The 21,506-nt window shown below is 40.6% G+C and overlaps 1 protein-coding gene across 2 annotated transcripts in view; it reads right to left on the reverse strand.

The window, feature by feature from the left end:
* Window positions 1–21,506, reverse strand: part of ARHGAP28 (Rho GTPase activating protein 28) — a 78,096-nt gene that overhangs the window by 24,815 nt on the left and 31,775 nt on the right. For both annotated transcript variants that reach the window (XM_030970997.1, XM_030970996.1), the window contains exons 2-4: window positions 11,902–12,101; window positions 7,174–7,391; window positions 1,491–1,578 (exon numbers count right to left, since the gene is read on the reverse strand). In XM_030970997.1, the coding sequence (XP_030826857.1) occupies window positions 1,491–1,578; window positions 7,174–7,391; window positions 11,902–12,101 (506 nt within the window). The remainder of the gene's footprint in view (window positions 1–1,490; window positions 1,579–7,173; window positions 7,392–11,901; window positions 12,102–21,506) is intronic.

The following is a 21,506-nucleotide window of genomic DNA, read 5'->3' on the forward strand; positions in this document are numbered from 1 at the left end:
CATTGTGCATATATTTTATGTAGTCACATACACATATTTCTCATTGTTGATAGTTTAGGTGTATAGCACCATAAAAGGACAAAACATACAATATTCCAATTTGAAAAACACTGTATCTACTGGCATTTATAGTAGACATTGTGAAATGACTTAATGCTTTTCTCTAAAATTTAGTCACCTCCTTAAATTACTGGATGTCAGAGGAAAATTTTTGAAATCAGTACAATCAAGTCCAGAAATATGCTATTGTCATGGAGGCCAAAGTGTGAAAACATAAATGAATTACAGGGTTGCCAACTTTCCTGATGGATCTCTAGTATCTCGGGTCAATTTTTAGTTTTCCTGTAAGGTTCAGCTCCTAAATCCATTTGGGATGGAATCAAAAATTTAATTGAAAGTGAAGTAAAATTTCAGCCCCCAGAACTACAGAGAAGAATTTACCAACATGACACAAGTGTATTCAAAAGCCATGGCAATCAGAAAGTGAATTAAAAAAACATTACATGTCTTATAAACTTGTGCATGCCCCATGTTGTCTGAATCATTGCATTTACAGTTACAGGATTTTTTTGCAACACCACATATTTTACAAGTCTGCTATGGAAAAGGTTAAGTGTGTTATTAGGTGGCTTCTGGTTTCTGAACTGTGGCTTTAGTTGCTGTCTAATGTCCAAGCCATTTAAGGTGTTTTCCATCTCTCTTCCCATCTCTCTTGGACCACAGACTGCTCATGGTACCTCTGGGCATTTGGTTCCCCATTTGTTCCAGTAAAACTGCTTGCAGAGTAGAAGTATCAGCAGAGCAGCTTTTGCCACCAAGGAAAATGTCTGTGCCACTGTATCCAGAGGTAAACATCCAAGGGATTAGTTTAGAAATTTGGATACTAATATCCCTTTAGTTAAGCCCTGAACAATGGTGATGGAAAGAGCTTTCAAACTAAGAGATGAACATTCTCATGGAAGAATGCTGACAATTATCCAGACACTGTGTAGAGGAGAGCTATTACTTTCATTAGGACTGCCAATCACTGTCAGGGCAAAGAATATAAGGTATAACACCATTCATAGATCAGAATAACAGGGCAGAACTAGGAAAATTATAAATTTCTAATACTACAATTTCTGCAGTACTGGAGAAGAAATGCAGAGGAAATATACTTTGATTTGCAACAAGAAAATACATTGATGACATATTTTGGATAAATTCTGCATGATATTGCTTACAGATTATTTTTACATTCCCAGCCTTGCAATGACCAGCATTTTTTAGATGCTGATGCCTCAAGGGCAGCAGTCTGTGTCCGTACAACATTGATCTTTAATGGCAAACTTTGGTTCCTGCATGACAATAAGCTGACAATGATTTTGAAGAAATATACACAGCACTGCCCCAACATGAAAGAGGGGACTAACCTCTGAACCAGAAAAGGGTCTTTCTGTCTGTCATTTACTAAGAGGAAGTGAACACTGGTTACATGTTGTCATACTCACAGCTAACTGATTTCCAAACTGGCTTCTGCCCAGGAAGCTGGATACCATTAGAAGATACTGGTGACACTGGAACTGTCTCAAATGTGGGCTGATAAGCAAGGAAAAATGATCAGACTGCAGTGAAGGCAAACGTCTACGGACAGAAACTGCTACAGTTCAAGCAAAAGTGTATCATTCTCAGCTTACACTCTCTTGACAAGATTAAACAATCTGTTGTGATTCTTCAGAGTATATTTTTCAAAGCCAAGCCTGAGAATTAATCTTCCCCAGACTGCACAGATTTGGACTGTGTGGAGGTCAGTAATACTGCAGCTTGCTGTACCTAATGAGTCCTGTCCTATAAAATGACCGAAATTAGCTAAGTAAATTGCTGTACAGAATTAGGCTAACTGAAAGGTCCTCCTCAAATTGTAATTCATCCTGGCTTTAATAATTTTGGCCACAAATCTTTTTGAAGACTCTCTGGCACACGTTGAATACCTGCTATTCCCAGGGACCTGTCAGAAATCAGTCAGTCTGCTACCTCTTGTGATTTGGGCACGAGAAAGCTATTAAAGGATGGATGTCCTCCCACAGGTTATACACTAATACTTCTACCAGTGAATGGCAACAAACAACTTGAGGGAACAAAGAAACATTTTCTATATACAAATTCATTTCTTTCCACTCCAGAAACCATTCTGCACTGCTGAGAGGTGGCTCGGCAGCCCACAGGGTGACTCTCAAGCAATGTCACCTCTTCTTAGCAGTGGAATTTTGGCCTTGTCCTCAGCAAGTCAGAATTTTGTGGTTCAGAAAGACAAATCTGAGTGTTTGTGTTCCATGGGAAATAAGAGCTCTACTATTAATTCTTGAGTAAAAACCAAAAAACAACAAACAAAAACAAGGTCAGGAATTACAAAACTGCTCTGAAGGTTACTCATTGAAAGGAACTACAATGTTCCAAACCTGTCTTACATTTTTTCTGCTGTTATTTGTACCCTTGTGGGAAGCCCTGAAGCACCCAGCCCTTCTCAAACCTGCTGTCTCACACACCCTGAGCCTGATGGAACAGACCCAGTTTTCCAGCTGAACCTGTAGTTGTAGGCCCCCGTGAGCCCTTAATACCAGCTCTTTTAATTGCTCTTTTAATTGCTCTTCAATTTGCCAAGTCAGCTGTTTATCAACAAGTAGCAATGCCTCAGGGCAAAAATTCTGTTTTCCCCAGTTGCAGTCAATGTGTGGGAGAAGTGTTCAGGCTGTCAAAAAATGTCAGATATTTAAAGGACAGGCAGCTCTTCTAATTGGAAGCCTGAAATAAGGTTTCAGTTGTTTTATCCAATCTTATCCTCTGAGCTATTTGGGTAACAAAGTCAAATGTAACATGAATAAAATCTCTCCTGAGAAAGTCCATTCAATGGCTTGTGAACTTGATAGCAAACAGGATCTGAGTCACATGGGCTTCCTTTGCCAGAAGACTGTAAGGACCATAGATTTTTTAAAAAAGAGAGCTGGACACTTTTATGATAAAATCCCACAACATTTACACAAAAAGCTTCAGGACATAAAAAAGCACTATAAATTTCAGGTGGGAGTGTAGAAGTGGAGATGATTGCTAAACTCGTCTCAGCAATTTGGGAAAATCAACCATAAAAGCAGATATGCTTCTGCTTAAAATCCAGATGGAGAAATTAATGGTAAATATTAGCAACTGGCTCATCTACTTCCAGTGCTCAAAATGTCTGACCCTGTAAACAATACTCAGAATAGATTTATGGTAAATCAAGTTTATTAAGAAAAGCCCACTTCCAACCTTGTTACATGGGTGAAATGAGTCGTGAAGCACCTGCAGTATCCTGGTTCTGATAAGCTGGGCAGAGCTGGCAGACACAGATATGGAAGATGGAGTGGACTGCAGACTCCGCCTGGCAGCCAGCAGGGCTGGCAGCAGGCAGCCCTAGCCTGGGGAACTGCATCATGTGAACTGTGCACAATAACTGGGGTACCTGCAAATGTCATATTCTCAGTCCCATTTCCCAGCCTCCACAGTGAGAGTCTATAATGAAACCAAATCTATGTCTCTTTTGTGAAAATGTCTCCCTCCCCCCCCTCCCCCACCCTTACTTTTTTTTAATGTTAGGAAGAGTGGGAATAGAACTTTTTTAATGCATGAATTTAAAGATCCAGATTATTTCTGTAGGGTAAAAGAAAATTAAAGAACTTTTGAAGACCTTTTCCCAGTGAATGTGAAAGACCAAGAGTCAAACTGTGTCCTTAAATAAACTGGGACAGCTTTCTTCTTTTGCCTGGGGCTTCAGCAAAGGTGAGGCTTCCCATATCCTGATTTCTGACTGAAAGTGATTCATTAGACACACTAAAAATGAGCCCACTGTTTACTGCTACAACATACATGGGAATTTCCAATGGGAAGATGAAATCAGAAGAGCAAGGAGAGGATGGAAACGAAGTAGACAGACAGTTCTTTAGTAGCTACACTCACTGCAGAGGTGTAAAACCAAATCATTGGAGCACCAAAGAGATCAAATTTTATTTTCAGCCCTGAAGCTAAAGGAAATAAAGACAAAGGAGAATAACCTTATAGCTCTGGCCAGGATACAATTTGCCCATGCTTTGAATATATTCACATTTCCAAGCACTGCCACCACAAACACCTTTTCATGCAAATAGCTCTGGGTTAGTAAGTGATTTTTCTTTGACTAGGACATGATTTTGTCATGCATTGATGAAGTAAAATGCTTGTAGAAAGTCTTCAGGAGTTTTAGTTAATTACAACGCACAGGGTTGGGCTGTTAATGAGCACAGTGCTTCATCTCCTCTGTCCAATAACAGAATGAAAATATGTGTGTCCCCCATTTGTATTCTGCTGTTGATTTTTCTAAGCTCTGAGCACTAGCAGAGCCGATAGCTTCTGATGGAAGCAGCAGGGTACCAGCAGTAAGGAAAATCAGGCCACTGTGATTAACAAACCATCCAATTTAAAACTCAGTAGTGTGGCTGTCAGTTGAGTCTGCTGGCTGTGGACCTGTCTGAAGCAGAGCAAAAGCACCTCAGCTGGGACAGCCTGCTTTACTTGCCAAGGTGGGGCTTTTGTAACCACAGGGGTAGCATTTTTTGTACCATAGGGGTAGCATTTTGCCCCTAGGGATCATGGCTCCTTTCCAGGACAGATAACAGAAAAAAAACCAAAAAAACCCCAAAAGCTACCAAAACAAGAAAAGGAATAGCTGCATTTCCTTTTATTTTAGTCCATTTTGTCTGTTGAAGGGACACTCCTGCCATGAGGGCATGGACCTCAAGGCAGGATGGCTGGAAAAGCACCTTTTGTTCTGTGTTGACCCACGCAGAGCCTGGCCACTAGGCAGTAGTAGTAAAACATCTAGCAGGCAGGGTTTTTTTCAGAACAGAGAGGAAAAAGGAAAAAACTAGGGCAAATCTATCTTTTTCTTCCCCCACGCTAGATGACAACTAATTTATGCCTCCTTAGGTCCCCTAAATCTCATCTCAGGTGACCCTAGTGAGCTAATCCCCTTTCCTCTCATCCTTAGCCAAGGAAGAGAGTAATCTATCCTGTGACCCATCCCTCTGGGCTCCTGTGATTCTTAGGTTGCTGGGAAGAGGTGTAAATCCATTCTCCTAATGGAGAGGATTATAGAGTTAAGTAAAACAATTAGCTGTGATTTGCTATTTGCAGCATGTTCTGTTTACTTCTGCCCTTCCCAACTAAAAGGCAGGATGGGAAAGCAAAACTCCATGTAATTTCAAGCAGTCTCCTCACCAACCTCTCTTCCCCAGCTGTGCTGAAAAGATTTGCTTGTCCCCATCTCCTGCCACTCTTTTCTTTTGGCTGCGTTGTTTTTAATGTGCTTCTCTTCCCTAAACTGATTAATCACAAAGATTCTCTGGCAACTGTAGGGCTGTGCCCAAAGAGGCAGCAAAGCTCCAGGGACTGCTGATACCCCCTTAAAGAGACTACTTGGGACACCCTTGGGTCAGGGACACAAGCCCTCCTGAAGTGTGTTTATCCCTGAAGGGCTGATAATTAGGACAAAGTTTCTAAATCCCATAACAAGCAGCAGAGATAGGAGCACTGATGAATAGGAAAATTAGAGTGTTGGGGCCTTGTAGGCTTTTAGAACTAAAACGTTTCACAGGCTGTTGGAGGGAGGTGATGGTGTGCTCTGCAGTTCTGTTTGGGTATCTGGGTTTAACATCTAGGTTAGCACCTGCAGAACTGCATATTTTTGTGGGAAGAAGAATTAGAAGACTTAATTACTTATTTGATCTTATCTTTTAGACTTTCACAATGCAGAACTAGTAAGCAAACTGACTTTTGGAGGAGGTAAAACACTGATTTGAAGAGCAGCTGCTCTGAGCACCCAAATTCCTTTTGCAAGTGAGAAACTTTATCAAGTTAGAAGGAGAAAATAAGCAGGTCAAAAATAAATCAATAACGTGCCCATCTGAGAGGAAACGTACAACGCTTATTTGGCAGACTTAAATTAATTAGGAAACTCAAGCTTTTGTAAAAAAAATTAAACACCTTATGGTTTACAGATACTTGAATCAGGAGAAGTGAGCTAATCTAACTAGAAGTACCACTAGCTTTTTAATGTTCATGCAAACATGCCTGATATCTCTCATTAAAGAGTGTCTGCCCACAGGAAACTATTGGATGCTCCTGGATGTATTAGTGGGATATGTGCAAGAGTTTCAAAAGAATCCAGATATTAAATTTGGAAGCAAAAAGTTTAAGTATCTGGACACTATATCTTTGTAATTTTAACATAACTATGCAGCTACAATTTTTGCTCCAAATTTTTTTTAAGTAATCCAGGATATCAAGCCTTGAGGAGATGGTAGAACAAACAGGAAAGGACAAAGCAATGCCATAATGAAAAATAGTTTCTGGGAGTTTTACAATGGCAGCAATTTTAATATTAATTTCAAAGGTGAGCTTGTGATCTTATTGGTGACTCCCATTTAAGACATCATGAGTGATAAACATAAAATCATGAGTGTTGCTTTGAGCAGTGGACTAAACTCATACAGCTGACTACATTCACCAGAATCAAAATATGTACTGACAGGAACTGGTGAGTTCAGAGCTATCCTCAGGGAAAAGTGGATGAAATCTCCAGAGGTACTGCTGATTTCTGAAGCCATGAGGCAAATGAACAGTTAATAGGTTTTTGTTTGCTATGTAAGTGAAATGTAACTGCCAGTGTACAAGTTACAATCGTGCTGGCAGGTGTTTAATTGCTTATGCATATTTGAACCCCAGTTGCATCATTAGACAAGTTTTACTTCACCACTGAGACTGCTGAGTAAATAGCAAGTGTCCCCAGAAGCCAACAAAAATTTGAATAGCTGCCAAGAGTAACTCACCAATTTCCAAAAAATAAAAGAGTAAATGTTAGTCTTGACATGAGGCTGCAGGAGGAAGGCTGGCAACAGATACTTTATGTTACAGATTAGTTACAAAACTGTACCACTGCATTTGGTTTCTTCCTTTCCCCTCTAATGTACTGTATACAACATTAAAAGTCTGGTGCTATGGTCAGAAACTGCTAATGACTGTCTGTGCATTGTCAGCAGGAAAGGGTTCCTGTCTGGCAGAAACTTTGGTGAGCTACTTCCAAATTGCATAAAAATTAAGATCAAAGGCATGCATGAGGATACTTACAGAAGAGTCACTGGTGCCAAAGATGTCTCGCACATCCCGGACTGTGTGCTTGTTCTTCTTCCTCAGGGTCTGAGTGTAGGTGTTGTACCTCTTCTGTACAGCAGCAGCTTGAGTTCTGGTCAGAGTGGACAGCAGGGCTTGGCCATCCTCCTCTTCAGCTCCTGAGATCAATGTGGATAAACCTACGTCTTGCAGCCATTCTGCCTCCAGTTCCCCTTCTGTGGAGGAAGACAGCATGTTAATAAGCCTGACAAGGAAGGGAGAGGGGACTGAGGAAAAGAGCTGGCATGATGGACTGCTACCACAGCCTTGAGAATACTACAATTGCAACCTTTCTTAGGCCACAAGTGCAAGTTAAGTTAGGTTTGTAAACCTTTGTCTTCAAAAAACTTTCAGTTTGCCAGTGTCTGCAGAAGAGAGGCTTATGACGAGAACAGAGGAGGCACTTTATCAGCATATGCATGTGAAGAAGGCAGCAGAGTAACCAGCCTGACAAAGCAAGGTCCCTAAAAATTAACCCCTAATTCAAAAGCATAAATCCCCTCAGTTCCCATTTATGCCACACTTACCATTTGTAGGATGGTGTACTGGAGAAAGCCATTTGGCTGATGGAAATAAAATGGGTATTCCAATTCAAATAAACAAAAATACTGGAGGTGTGTATACTGCAGAATAATGGATTTGCACTCTAGTGGCGCAATTCCAGATTCCAGAGGGTCAGCTGGTAGCTAGTGAAGAAGCCACACTGAGAGAAGAGTGATGTCCACCTAGTCCAATTGCTTCTTTTGAACAAGATGATTAAGAACCAGGGCTGCTCACTAAAGAACAAGGGTCAGGAAGGGGTAGGTGTCTAAGAGGTCATGTAAGGGAGGAAGATGCAGGAATAGCCATCCTGGCATGCCAGGTGTCACCCTAACTTCTAATTATTAAAGAATCACTAGCACTGTACACTCCAGTGTTTTTTGGGATCTCAATTTTAATACCTTCTTTAATCTGTTCAACACCGGCTTCCCAACTGGTTCAATACTGCAATTGGTTCCATAATGAGGGTATGCATTGTGGGAAGAATTGTTTTCTATCCTGGCTCTGTTGGACATGGCAGATACTTCTGGCATCTTTTCACAGAGCCACTCCTGCAGTCCCCTCACTACCAAAACCTGTCCATATGAAGACAACATAGGTTTTCACCTTGCTACCTGTAACCTGAAATGAATGTGCCTTGTCACTATCTGGCTGTGGAAAGGTCCCAATCTACCTTCTCTGAATCATTCAGTAATTTTAAACTTTGCTCTCACTGCTTTTTGATTTCTGTTCTTTTTAAAATAAATAGTCATAGTCTTTTAAAATCTCTCTTCGCATAGGAGATTTTGAGGACGTCCATTTCAGTTTTGTGAGCAATCCTAGCTCAGTAGTAAGTGGCTTGACACAAGACAGTAATTTCATTCCAGCCCTGACTGAAGAAGAGGTACTACAAATAAACATGTCAAACAGGAAATGGATTAATTTGCAGCATGTTCTATAAAACAACTTGTCAATGCACTTATTGTTCTTGTCCCAGCACCAGTCTTAATGGCAGGTTGGTATTTCCACTCTCCCTTTATTGCCTCTTCTTGACATCAGAATGCAGGCTGATTGATGGACACCAGTTTGCTGCACTTTGGCAGTTACATACACAAAAGAGAAAATTACAGGACGGGGCTGTAGGGACAAGCAAAAGCATCTTATGCATGTGCCATCACTGACTCCATTGTTAACTGCCCTGCCTCTTTACAAAGCACTACAAAAATAGCTGCTTCTAAACCCCTGCTCTGTGTTAGCCAGGGGTGTGACCAGCCCTGTATCCCATGAAATAGCTTGTCTCTGCTCTTATCCTTTCTGTATCCACAGACAGGATGAAGACTGTTCCTTTTCCCTCTCTGTAAGCTTTGAGCCAGTGATTCTTCTGCCATTTTCACTCTCTAAGAAGGTCTCTTCTCTTTCTTGTGCACTGCTGTATGAGCCATATCTGTTCATGTTTCAGCTTTTAAATGACATTAATTCTGGCTTTTGTCCTGACATATTCTTTCCATGAACTGAGCTTGTAATCAAACTTGATATGAAAAACAGCAGGGCAAACATTAAATTCTGCCTGCTTACAAATCACCCTGTGACTTGTTTTCTCTGGCTTTTCCCTTTTCCTGTTCCAACCACACACAAACAATAGACTAACACATAACAACAGCAATCAGAGGAGTAAAAGTATTAAAGAGAAGAAATTATTGCATTTAAAAATGCTCAAAATTTTATGACACATGGTTATTAAATTAAGGTTAACTCCCTCCCCCCCATGTTGTTTAAGAAAGCATTATTTTTATAGTGTTAGCTACTAATACAGCATAGACTTGATACTGTGTTTGATTCTGCAGCACCAGAAGACAGGTAATTGAGAGAGTAGTTCTCTTTTTCTCATAGAGTTTGCTAGGAAAGAGGTGTGTCTTGCTTTGAATCTCAGATATAACCTGAAACAGCCCAGAGATATAACCTTAAATAACTCACAGCATTCAAGCCTTGTAACAAAAGTTGTAAAGCAATTCTGCACAGCATGGGCATCTTAAATACACCACGACTTTCACCTCCCCTACAATTTCATCCCTTGTGTCACTTGTCATGATCTTCTGTTCTTTTTTGACTGCATTTGCTAACATCAACAGAATAAGTATGCTGTTGTCTGCCCTTTGCACATGACGTCTGGCAAAGCACATTGAGGTTTTGACAGTCATGCCTGCCTGGCTTGTATCACCCTTTGGCCTCCTTCTTAAGGATCTTCATCTCCTCCTCTCAAAGACATCTGAAATGAATATTTGCTTTTATTTTGCCCTGAGGGTTTCCACATTGATTTTCAGTGTTTTGATCACTGGCAAGGAGTATTATCCTATTAGGACCTTAATAGAACTCACTATTATTTCCAAGATTTATAATCCCAGACTGAATATATTCCTGATGTTAATAACTAGGACAAGCACTGCCTGACTGTGTGTGGGTGTATGCAATACATATATATGCGTTTAAGACAACAATATGAAGGTAAATGAAGTGTGGAGATGTATTGCATTTTGACTTGCAGTCTCATTTTTAATTCAGGGCAAAGGGGAAAAAATCGATGTGATTTAATGAGGTGTACTCAGACAAAGGGTAACATGGGACTGCAGCAGAGTTCGGGCAGCTGAGAAGATTTACTTCAGCACTGACGAAACTGATGGAAAAGTTTCTGGAAAGTAAGATCTTGTATTGCCTTGTCCTATTAAGTTATCCAGCTTGGCAGCTCAGAGATTTGTGTCATTCCCCTGACTGTGCAGACAAGTCAGGCACACCTGTCAGTTCGTGCTGACAATTGCATGGACGAGGCGCCAAGAGGCTCACAATCTCCTTATGGAATCTCCAAGCTGAACAGTATGATCAGACAGGAGTTTTCCCAATAAGAAACAGAGGAGTGCAGAACAGTGGATTTAGGCTGATCATAGCCCTCACAGCAGACCAAGATTTCTAGTGGTCTTCTCCTTTTGCTTCCAGGAGAGCCCAGCTGGAAACTAGTGAATGGGGGGTGTTCCCCATGGAAACAGCACATGGTTGGAGCTAGATACCTCTCCATGGGTTACTTACCATGACTGGTTGCGTATGTGATTGCTTAATAAAGTAGTACTTTCCACCATTCTTCCTGGTAGCAGAATTAATGACATCCCATTGCACGTCAAGGTAGGAAAAATATATCCTCACTTGTGTTAATAATTGTATGGAAAGAGCATGCCATTGTTTCAAAATCTATCCATACATCAGTAGTTACTAGACCAGGGGCCAGGAGCCACAGAAGGGTAGCAGCAGTTATCAGCAGGTCACGACCTCAGAAGAAATTTGGTTTCATTGTATAGTAACACCTGGTATTTTGTGTTACACAATCTAATACATTTGTGATGGGGGTCCTAACTGGAAAAAAAATGAGAACCACTGTTCTAGATGTTATCAAATCATCTAACACAAAGCTGCATTGCAACAAGCTATCACATATTGCCACGTTTTTCCAAATACAGTGCCTAACGAGAGGGGAAAACATTAAGGTAACAGAATGAGGCAGTAATCCCTTCAGGACATGTTGTATAAGTGATGAATGAATTTGGTCAAGTGGGGAGCCTGAACAATGTAGGCATCCCTACATTCAGACTTATCTCCAAACTTTCCTTGAATGATATCTTAATTGGGCAATCTCAGAGAAACAAGCAGATATCAAATTCCTGATAGGAGAATACTACATCTAACCAAAAATTGCTTCAAGACTTTAATTATTTCTGAATCATATCTTATGAAAAGCCAGAAAGTTTAAAATTATAGCATACTAAATTAACATTTTGCTACTTTAAATGTTTTGGTTTAATCTATTTAATGCTGTAAATTTAGTTTTCATTGAGTGCCTCTCTTTTCTGAATTACACTGTATCTGTCTTCCCAAAGCACAACTAAAATCAATGCAACAAAACCTACTTCAGAAATTAATTAGTGGCTCCAGTGCATAAACCAGGCAATTATTGTTTCTTGCCAGTGGTTAACTGTGATGCTCATAAGAGGAGTTACAATGATTATAGACCCCGTCTATTACTTCTGCTCAGACTCAGTGACGCGAGGAAGGAGATCAGGCCATGACTCTTTAGAGAGGAGGCAAAGTCAGGGAACGAGGAATAAGTGGTGTTCATGTGCTCACCATCAGCAGGTTTGAACTCCAAGAGCATTGCTTCTTCAGATCCATCTTCTCTGCTCTCCTTGATGCTCTCTACTTCACACCAGAAGTCCTCCATGGAAGTGCTGTCCATGGAGGCCTGAGAATTGGAGCGACTGAAGGCAGGAGGTACTGACTCGTTGGAAAGCATCCTGTTAATTCTTCGACAACGAGAGAAAGACTTTCTGAAAAGAGAAAGCCATACAAATAAAATCATCTTTCTATCATGCTAACTTGTGCCATGCAAATGCAGCAGGCAACCAGTGCTTGCCCTGTGGCTGTACCAGGAAGTAGGGAACAAGATTTCAGAAGCCAAGTACACAGTTCTGGTAATTGTCATGATCTCCGTTGCTCACAACAATAAAGGCTGGACATGTATTTTGCATCTGATAATTTATCTCTTTAATGTCCTTCAGTATTTCCCAATCTAGAGGGAACTCAGGAAACGCAATTTCTATTTCTAATACCGGTATCCGTCTAAAGAGACACTGCAAAACTATTTTCACTTCTTTTTGCCTCAGTTTCTCTTTCTATCCCTTCCTGTTTTGCTTACTGGATGAAATGACTCAGTGAAAACTTCTCTGGGGAAAAATAATGAGAATTGGGAACACTGAAATATTTTACAAACTCGTCTTCACTCCAAAAAAGAAAAAAAAACTAGAAAGATTTTAATTTGGAAAAATAATTACTTTTTATTTGAAAACCCTTTAAAAAAGATTTGGGTTTTTTTCTTAAGTTAAAATATTTTTAAACAAAATTTGAATTAAAGTAGTATATTCTAGGTCAAACAGAGGTTTTGATCACAGGTTCAAAAAAATTATGATTCACCAAAAAAACAAGTTTCAAGTTAAGATTCAATACAGGTGTTGAATTAAAACTAGATTTGCTCCTTGCTCTTTTGTTCTTGTCTTTTCCCCACTGTAAGTACTTGCAGCTGAAGAGCGTTATACAAATTCATTTAAAATCTCATATAACACCCACCATGAAAATCGTCTGACTTTGTTCTTCTGCATTATTATGGCTGCAGTACTGTAAACAGCTTTTGTATGTGTAATTGCAGTAGATACAGTAATCAGTAGTAATAACCACAACAATATTTGTACAAAGGAGTTAGGAGGTAACACAATTTTGGCAGAGAGCTAGACCATAGGAATTAATGGAAAATTCTGACCTAAGGTCTTCTGACCTTCACTTATCTGAATTAATTCAAATGCAGTTTCCCTTTCTCTTCCTCTTCTGTATGGCATGATCCCGCCAAAATGCCTTTGTTTAAAACCACAGGCATCACTTTTACTCCACTAGAAAAAAAAGATATTTCCTTTTCAGTGTTTCCCTCCTTATCAAAGTTTTCCTAATGGATGTATAAACAATGTATTATTTCATAAAGCTGACTGAGCATGCTTCTCCCTCACTGCACTGCTGCCTCTGCTTCATCCTTCCCTGCCCTGGGGCTTGCAGGGCCTCCTCACTTTATCTTGGCAGGTCCTTCTGGGCTAGATCTGAGCTCCAGGCTGGGGAGCTCTGGTGGGAACAACAGAGCACAACAAACCCAGCTTTGGACATGATCAGGCTTTATAAAAGGCAAAGCTCAGGCCTTTGCCTCTTTTTGAACACTCATAGGTGTAATATGGATGATTCATCTGCCAAATCAGCCCCTGTGCTCTTGGAAGCAAAGCTTTCTGATGGGTGACAACATTGCAGCTGGAGAGAACACGCCATGTGGTGGTGGAGACACGTTCTCTGGAAAGAGAAGTGCTGTCTTCAGTGTTTCTCTCTGTTTCTACCCTCATAAACAGTTTGTTTGCTTTAAAACACAGTGCTGAAGCTGTTATTGTTTTAATTAGAACAAGCCACAGTTGCCAAATGCGAGAAGAACTTGTGACACAAGTGTGGTTAAAATGCTTTTGCTGTATCTCTCCCTCTGGGGAGATGTGTTTCAGTCGGCTTTTGTTCCCAAAGCCTCACATGTCCAGGGTACCTGATAAATTATAATCACTGGAATTTTGCATCTGGACATGTCAGCCTCTGGGGTTTTTGTATGGATTTCCCTTTCTTTTGTGGGTTCATCTATGTCTCATCCTCACATTAGCAAGTAAGAAAAATGCAAGCATCACTGGACTTAAATATGATGAGTTAATCCTGTACCAAGCATCCCTCAGCAGAGGTTTTAACCAGCAGAAGCAGAACTCCTGAGAAGCAGCCAGAAAACCCCATCTCTTCAGCTGGCAGCTAGGTGGGATGGGGCAAACAGCACCCACCAACCCATCGCTTGTTGCTGTGAAAACCTGAGCTCTTTTGTTGGAAAGGTTATAGTGAACACAGGTAAGGAAAAAGGCAAAACTGCCTGGAACTCCAATGGCGTTTGGGGCCTCTGTTCACTGGACATTGTGCAAGCAGAGAAGACGCCAAGGGCTGTCTGTCCTTCTGCCACAGCTTGTCCCTCACCAGCCTCCTCTTCAGCTTGGGGCCTGAGACCCCAACACTGCTGCTCACTGAGAAATTCATGTCCCTGCTTAATAGAAACCTTTGTGGAAATCAAGTCCCTACACATGCTATATAGCACTGCCCAGAGCTCTCGAGCCAGCAACTGCAGGAAGGAACGCTCACCGTTCTGGAATCAAACATGAGCTGGGATGAGGAGAGGGCATCCCTGATAGCATAATTAGCTCCCATCATTTAGTCATGGTCAGGGAATTTAAACATTTCCTGCCCTCCCAGTGTGAATCTTGACCACGACCTTTGTGCTCTTCAGGCGCCACACCACACTGATCCTTGGGCTTTGGCTCCATCGGCACTTCAGCTGGCTGGGACCAAGGCTTTCTATTTCACCATATTAGGAAGAAAGAGGCTTAGTGGGTTGCTGCTTTTCTCCCCACAGTAAGTGTGCTTATTTTGTAATATTACCATACCAGAAAGCAAACTGCTTAAATAGACCATGTAAAACAGCAACAACTGCTGTGGCAACCAGCTTTGCCAAATACGTCTAAGGTTCCTGTGTAATTAATGTGCATTTACAACAATATTACAAGTATGGAGCTTATTTGGAAAATCAGCTGAACAAAGTTCCTGAGAACTTCATATTTGAAGCTTGTTATCTCAACCCAGATTAAATCAAGCTGTGTAAAATTCCGGTAACAAGAAAGGTTAGGCAGAGGTGCTTTATCCTTATTGGTAAACATCTGAAGCTTGCTTTCAGGTGGTCTGGTACAAACCTTCTCCAATTATTCTGAGTCTGCCTAATTAAAGCTCATGTGTTTGAAAGACTTCCAGCTGCTGTTTTGACCCATATACCTGTGACTTTTGTCCTGGAGGAAGTGGTCTTGCCTTTATGTGATAATGGCAGTTGTCTCCCATTTCCTCCAGCCAAAGCTGCTCAAAACAGTTTCAGTAAAAAAAAAAATCCTACTGAGGAAGCAAAGCATATTCTTCACTGCTTTTAAGTAATTCTTGAAGGACACTGTAAGAGCACTGACTCAGCAATCTGCCTGTCTCAGAAATAGCTAAAGAAGCCCAGGCTGCCTGTTACCTGGGAACCCTTGCAGCAGACAATCTCTGCTCCTGACACCTTTTTCACCCTCAAGCCGTCCTTTGTTTTGGTCTTTTTTCCTGAGTGTCTCAAGAGAAGTTCAGAACAATAAAAAGTTTTCACTAAGCTGATTCTGCTGCTCCTATAGGAAAGTGGTAAACCAGTCCTGTTAAGCAAAAGCAGCAGTCACAAAGTTCATGCTAAGTTTCTTTTGTTCCCTCACACACATGGGTAGTAGTGAGCTAATCTGATTAAATTAAACACAGGAGGGATCTCAGATCCTGGCTTCCTCGATGGAAAAAGTTGGGAGAGGAGTATGAAACTAAAAGCACTGAGCAAAAATTATAACAACTACACTGAATGAGCTGAAATGTTTTTCAGGATGGAATAAAATAAAAAAGAAAAGCCACATAAAACACTGAGAAAGAAAAGAAAAAGAAGGAAAAAGTATATAAAAACTAATGCTATGAAAGAGCTTGTCTATTACTGGATATTTGCAGAAGAAAGAGTTAAAGAGTGTCAGGAAGGAGAAATATGATATAATTTAGAAAGCTTTCCATGGAAAAACCATTGCAGGGAAGGAGGGTATTTCCATGGGGCACTAGAAAGCTCATTCAACTGTGTTTGACTTTGGTTTTGGCCTGGTATATATTTATAACACTGAAGAAATGCATCAGCTAAACAGGCCTCCTGACCCTGTATTTTATTTTGCATATGTACTGCAGTAGTGTGTTCAGGATCTGATACCACCTATTGATTTCAGGACAGCCAAGCCAGATCCAATAAGGTGTTCTTACCCTATCCTCACAATAAAGGTTTGTAAAACCACACAAAGAGCTGGCTCAGTGACACTTAATGATTGCTCACAGGCTCAGTAATGATAAAGTCAGGCTTGTATTTTGAGTTTAATTAAGTAATGGATGGTGAAGAATCCATAAAACAAATGGGAGCAATAAACCCATCTTGTAGTTAAAAACAGCACTTGATTGTTGTTTACATAGAGGGAGAGGACATCTTATTCTTGTGGGCTGTTATCCTTCATTTCATTCAGTGGGTCCTGAACCTGCTTCACCACAATTAGTCACATTTATAAGAATGGGAAAGGTGAAGAAATCAAATCGTCCTGGTCATTGTAGGATGAAGATCCACCTTTTCACACTGCAATAATTCTATCAGGATAACTACCTGTTCAGCTTTTCCCATGTATGAAAAAGGGGCTAGTAGGTTGCATTGATGGGAAAAAACATTTATTCCTTGTTATTAAGAACTGTTCTGAATTTTTAGCAGTCATGTACCAATATATCTCTTTCTTCTAAATAAAATGTATAAAAATTGCAGGCAAAGGAAGAGACCAGCAATGGGAAATAGTACTTTTGTGCACAGTTCACTCTTGACCCAAATCTCTCATCTTCTAAGTTCCTTCCTGGTGACCTTGTTCCTGCACTGTTTGTGGTCTGCTTATTTCCTTCTCCCCATGCTTCATGGCTTCTGATCACAGAGAAGGGAATATATCAGACAATATCCCCCCAACTCCATCTACACACTTCTGTTTCTGATTATCTTGCAGATGTTGGGCAAATTGTAGACAGTGGATGCTATAGCTTCCTTGTCCTTTCTCTAGCATCTGGTATAGCAAATATTTAAATAACATGCTCACTCTTGCTGTCACACTGCCCTGCTTTGTAAAAGAGTATTTGAGTGAGAGGCAGAGAAAGGTTTAATTTCATTATTAATTTTCTCATCCTGTGGCCCAGCAGAACTCCAAAAACATGTGAATCTCATCGTTCTTTGTGAACAAAGATGGGTTTGAAAATAAGCTATCACCTTACTGTATTGGTTAGATTTCAAAACACAGGAATTCTCACTTTTGCCTGTCTTTGTATTCTACAAAAGACTCTTCAAAATATGTTTCTGTCAACTTGAATTTTACCCCAGATTCTGCACCTGGGGTGGGTCAACCCTGGATATATGCACAGATTGTGGAACTAAATACTGGAGAGCAGCACCACAAAAAAGGGTCCTGGGGGTCCTGTTGATGGCAGGTTGGACATGACTCAGCAGCACCCTGGCAGCCAGGAGGGCCAACACTGTCCTGGGGGCATCAGGCACAGCATTGCCAGCCAGGCAAAGGAGGAGATTGTGATTGTCCTGCTCTGCTCTGCACTGGGGCAGCCTCACCTCAAGTGCTGGGGGCAGTTTTGGGACCCACAGTATAAGATATAAAGGTATTAGAGATCATACAAAGGAAGTATCCAAAGATGGTGAACTGTCTACAGGGAAAGCTGTATGAGAGGTGACTTGGCTTATGAGATCACTTGGCTTTTTTCAGCCTGGAAAAGAGGAGACTGAAGGGAGACTTTACAGCAGTCCACAGCTTCCTCATGAGGGGAAGAGCCTGGGCGGGGACTGATCTCTTCTCTCTGGTGACCAGCAATGGGACATGAGGGAATGGCATGAAGCTGTGTCAAGTGAGGTTTGAGTTGGATATTAGGTAAAGGTTTTTGCAGCCACAGGGTGGTTGGGCACTGGAAGAGGCTCCCCAGGGAAGTGGTCATAGCACCAGTCTGACAGAGTTCCATAAGAGTTTGGACAATGTCCTCAGGCACATGGTGCGACTCTTGGGGCTGTCATGCATAGGGTTGGACTTTGATGATCCTTGTGGTCCCTTCCAACTCAGGGTGCTCTATGCTTCTATGGTTTTTAGGACCAAAAGGGGTTGTCTACTGAATCTTAAGATTTAAAGACTTAAAAAAGAAAAGATATGTAATATTTACAATAATTAAAAGCTTTGTTTATTTAATTATGTTTGGTCTGCAATTCATCAAGGTAGTAACAGAAGTTAGGAGATTGAGTTGCAGAATTTGCATGCCAGTGTTACCTGCCAACACTTAAAAATACGTTTCACCTTGGGTTCTTCAGCTGTATCTTACGCAACGTCCCTGTAAGTGGCAGGGAAGTTCCCTGCTGTAACAAAGGCCACACTGTGGCCCCTCTTCAGCCAAGCACGGAGATTGCAGAAGAATCTCTCTCTGTTTGTGGGTTCCAGCATGAGGGCTCTCACAATCAAACTCTTTGAGCTTGGAGAGTTCAGGGAATATACTCTCTAGGTATTGCCTGCTGGCAACAGTGACCTTTGGGGACATAACCCAGACCTCTCCTCCACTCTGGCAATCACATCACTTCAGCGCTGGCCCGATGCAACAGAGACAGTGCACTACATGGCTGCAATGTGTCTGTCAAAAGCTGAAAGGGACTCTATTTCATCTTCTTTCTCCGAACAAAGCTGTTGCTAAAGGGCAGAAAGGGTTCCCAAATGATTAACAAGAGTATGTTCTGTTAACCATTTTTTTTCAAGTTAATTGGAAAGAATTCTTTTCATATACATTAAGAGGAAGCAGTATAAGCCAGTTCTCAATGCTGATGACTTAAGAACATGAACAGATCATGGCAGAATATGTCACATGTAATTTTCAGTGGGTATGGGCAAGATAAGAAACATCTGGACATGACCCACAGGAGGCAAAAGCTGGACATGACCAGCTGGTTCAAACATCTTAAACATTTCCAACACATATTTATTGTTAGAACTGACAAATTCTTTTGTTGTGTTGATGCTTGCCTAAAACCTATTTACTTTCTATGAAAAACAAATCCATGTACCCAGGGTAGGACAAAGAAACATAGGAATGTGGGCCACGTACTGTGGGCTTAGAAAACCCTGTGCTTCCAGAAAATGTTTGCTTTATTGTGCCTTTACAGTACAAATGACTTGTGTCTGAGCACTGAACCCCCTGGACGTCACACTTTATCAGTTGGAGCCAATGAAAGGCTCTGGGAGCACCAGGCTCACAGCACATGCACTGTACAATTTATCCACTTCTGTTGAGTAGATGCCTCCATGAATTCCATCTGGCACTCACCCAGAGAGATCCTAGTTAGCTGAGCACTCCAAAATCCAAGGCAAACCCTTCAGATTCCACCTGGACTGACCCTGAAAAAAGGTTGTGTGGCAGCCCTGCATTTGCTACTAGTCCTTGGCATGAATTACTCAGTGAAGGCACACAAATAGCATGAGGCAGAAGTGTTTTGTTCTGCAGTTTAGGGCAAACAGTGTCTTAACTAAAGTAGAAAGCAAAGATGGTTAAGAGTCACATGAAGGAGAAGGAGAGCAGGAAGCACAAATAAATTAGATTCTGTCTAAACACTGGTACTGCACGAAGGGTGATGCAATTTACTGCATGCACTCAGTCCCTCCTCAGAGAGCTATCCGTAGCAGTGAGGAAAACCTCACAAAAGGCAGTGGAAAAGCTGTCATGCTCTTTTGCTTCCTACTGCTCTGGTAGTGTCACTTCTTAAGAGCCCTGTAAACACTCCCTGGGTACAGCATGGTCTCGTGTCAGCTGGAGTACATCAGGACACTGAGCATCCTTCTGCGTGCAACTACAAGTACCAAGGAGTTAGAAGGAGGAGGAAAGTAATGTGCAGACTGATCCAGAATATTTTTTCACAATAAAATTGATTAGCCTCTGCCAGCAACTCACATTTAGCCAGATTCATTATTTATAACACAATAGGATAGTTAAAACTGCAGGAAATGCACAGGTCCAAGAGCTCCAATGGGGCCCAAATCATTCACCAAGCAAAGAAGCAAACCAGTAAAATCCATGTGAGATATAAACTTGACAATATTAGGAGAGTTTTGGCTCTAGAATCACAAATTAGAGTTTTTAAAGAAAAATAAATATGAAAATACTCAGTAGATACAATGAAGCACTGAAACATAAGGGATCAAACTTTCTACAGCTTTCAATACATCTTCTAACATTTATGATGAAAATGTGAAAGAATATACATTTTTATTTTTATATCATTCTAGAGGAGCCATCCTTTCAACCAGAATGATTATTATCATTAAGAAACTCAGAGTATTTGTCTGACTTTCTGAAACACTTCAAAAGACAAAGTCAGTCATTTTGGTTGACTTAAGGTAAGAGCATAAGGAACTGGACTATACTGTCTACTAGAAGGTATCTCATGAAACTGCATATATTGCAAATGTAAGCACTTTAAGGTCCTGATATAAGCAATGAAGGGAGGCAGATACATCTAGAGAGTGAACATGTAAACAGGAGCTTAAAGTCATGCAATATGTGTTTGAAGTTTTCTTTGTGCTTAGTTTTAAGTGAGTTCCAGCCGTTACTTTCTTCCTTCCTATAATTAATGAATGCTTTTAAGTAAATGTCACCACTCCACCCATTACACTTTTTTCAAAGGCTTCAGGACCTAAGCAAACAAGCATTACTTGAGTTATTGGCTTTTCTTTAGATGTTTTTAACGTATATTGAAGGCTATGGCTGAGCTACAAAATATGAATAAGTAAACTCTAATGTATTCATGTACATTTTCATCATGAATGGCATTCATGACAAAATGTTTTGAACATTGGGCTTAATAGTATTCACAGGACTGGACTGAAGTAGTGTAAAGTAACACACTGAACTTTTAAAGCTAAGCAAAACACTACCTTTAAAGTTATTTTATTGAAAAAAAATTCATATTCACTGAAGATATTCTTGAATCTTTTGACAGAATGATGAACAGCTTCACATTGTCATGAAAATCCTGGATCAGATTCTCAGACTGCAACAAACTGTTACAACCCCATTGGCTTAATTTATCCCTTATGTTTAAATTCAGAACATCCTTCTTTGTGGTACTGCTAATGTTGAAGTTATTACAAATCAAAAAACTTCCTGAGCAAATGTACGCCATTTAAATTTTTCTTTACGGTTCTGGGTTGGCCGTCTGGTAATTCTGGACTCTCAGCTTGTATTTTCTGTGCTGTATTGTACTTTGTGCTATACTGAATCAGTCAGAAGGAATGAAAAAGTTGCTGGAAATTTCTGTAGCCAAACAAAAATCAAGATGTGGGCTTAATTTTATTTTCTGCCACTCAAGTACACTGGTAAAGATTTTATGAGTTACTTTGGAAAGTGTTCCACACTTGTTGAATAGTTTGGTTTTTTGTTAGTGAGAGTGCTTAAAAAGCAGTGTAGATAAAGAA

The sequence above is a fragment of the Camarhynchus parvulus genome, chromosome 2, assembly GCF_901933205.1.
Source record: "Camarhynchus parvulus chromosome 2, STF_HiC, whole genome shotgun sequence".
NCBI lineage: Eukaryota > Metazoa > Chordata > Aves > Passeriformes > Thraupidae > Camarhynchus > Camarhynchus parvulus.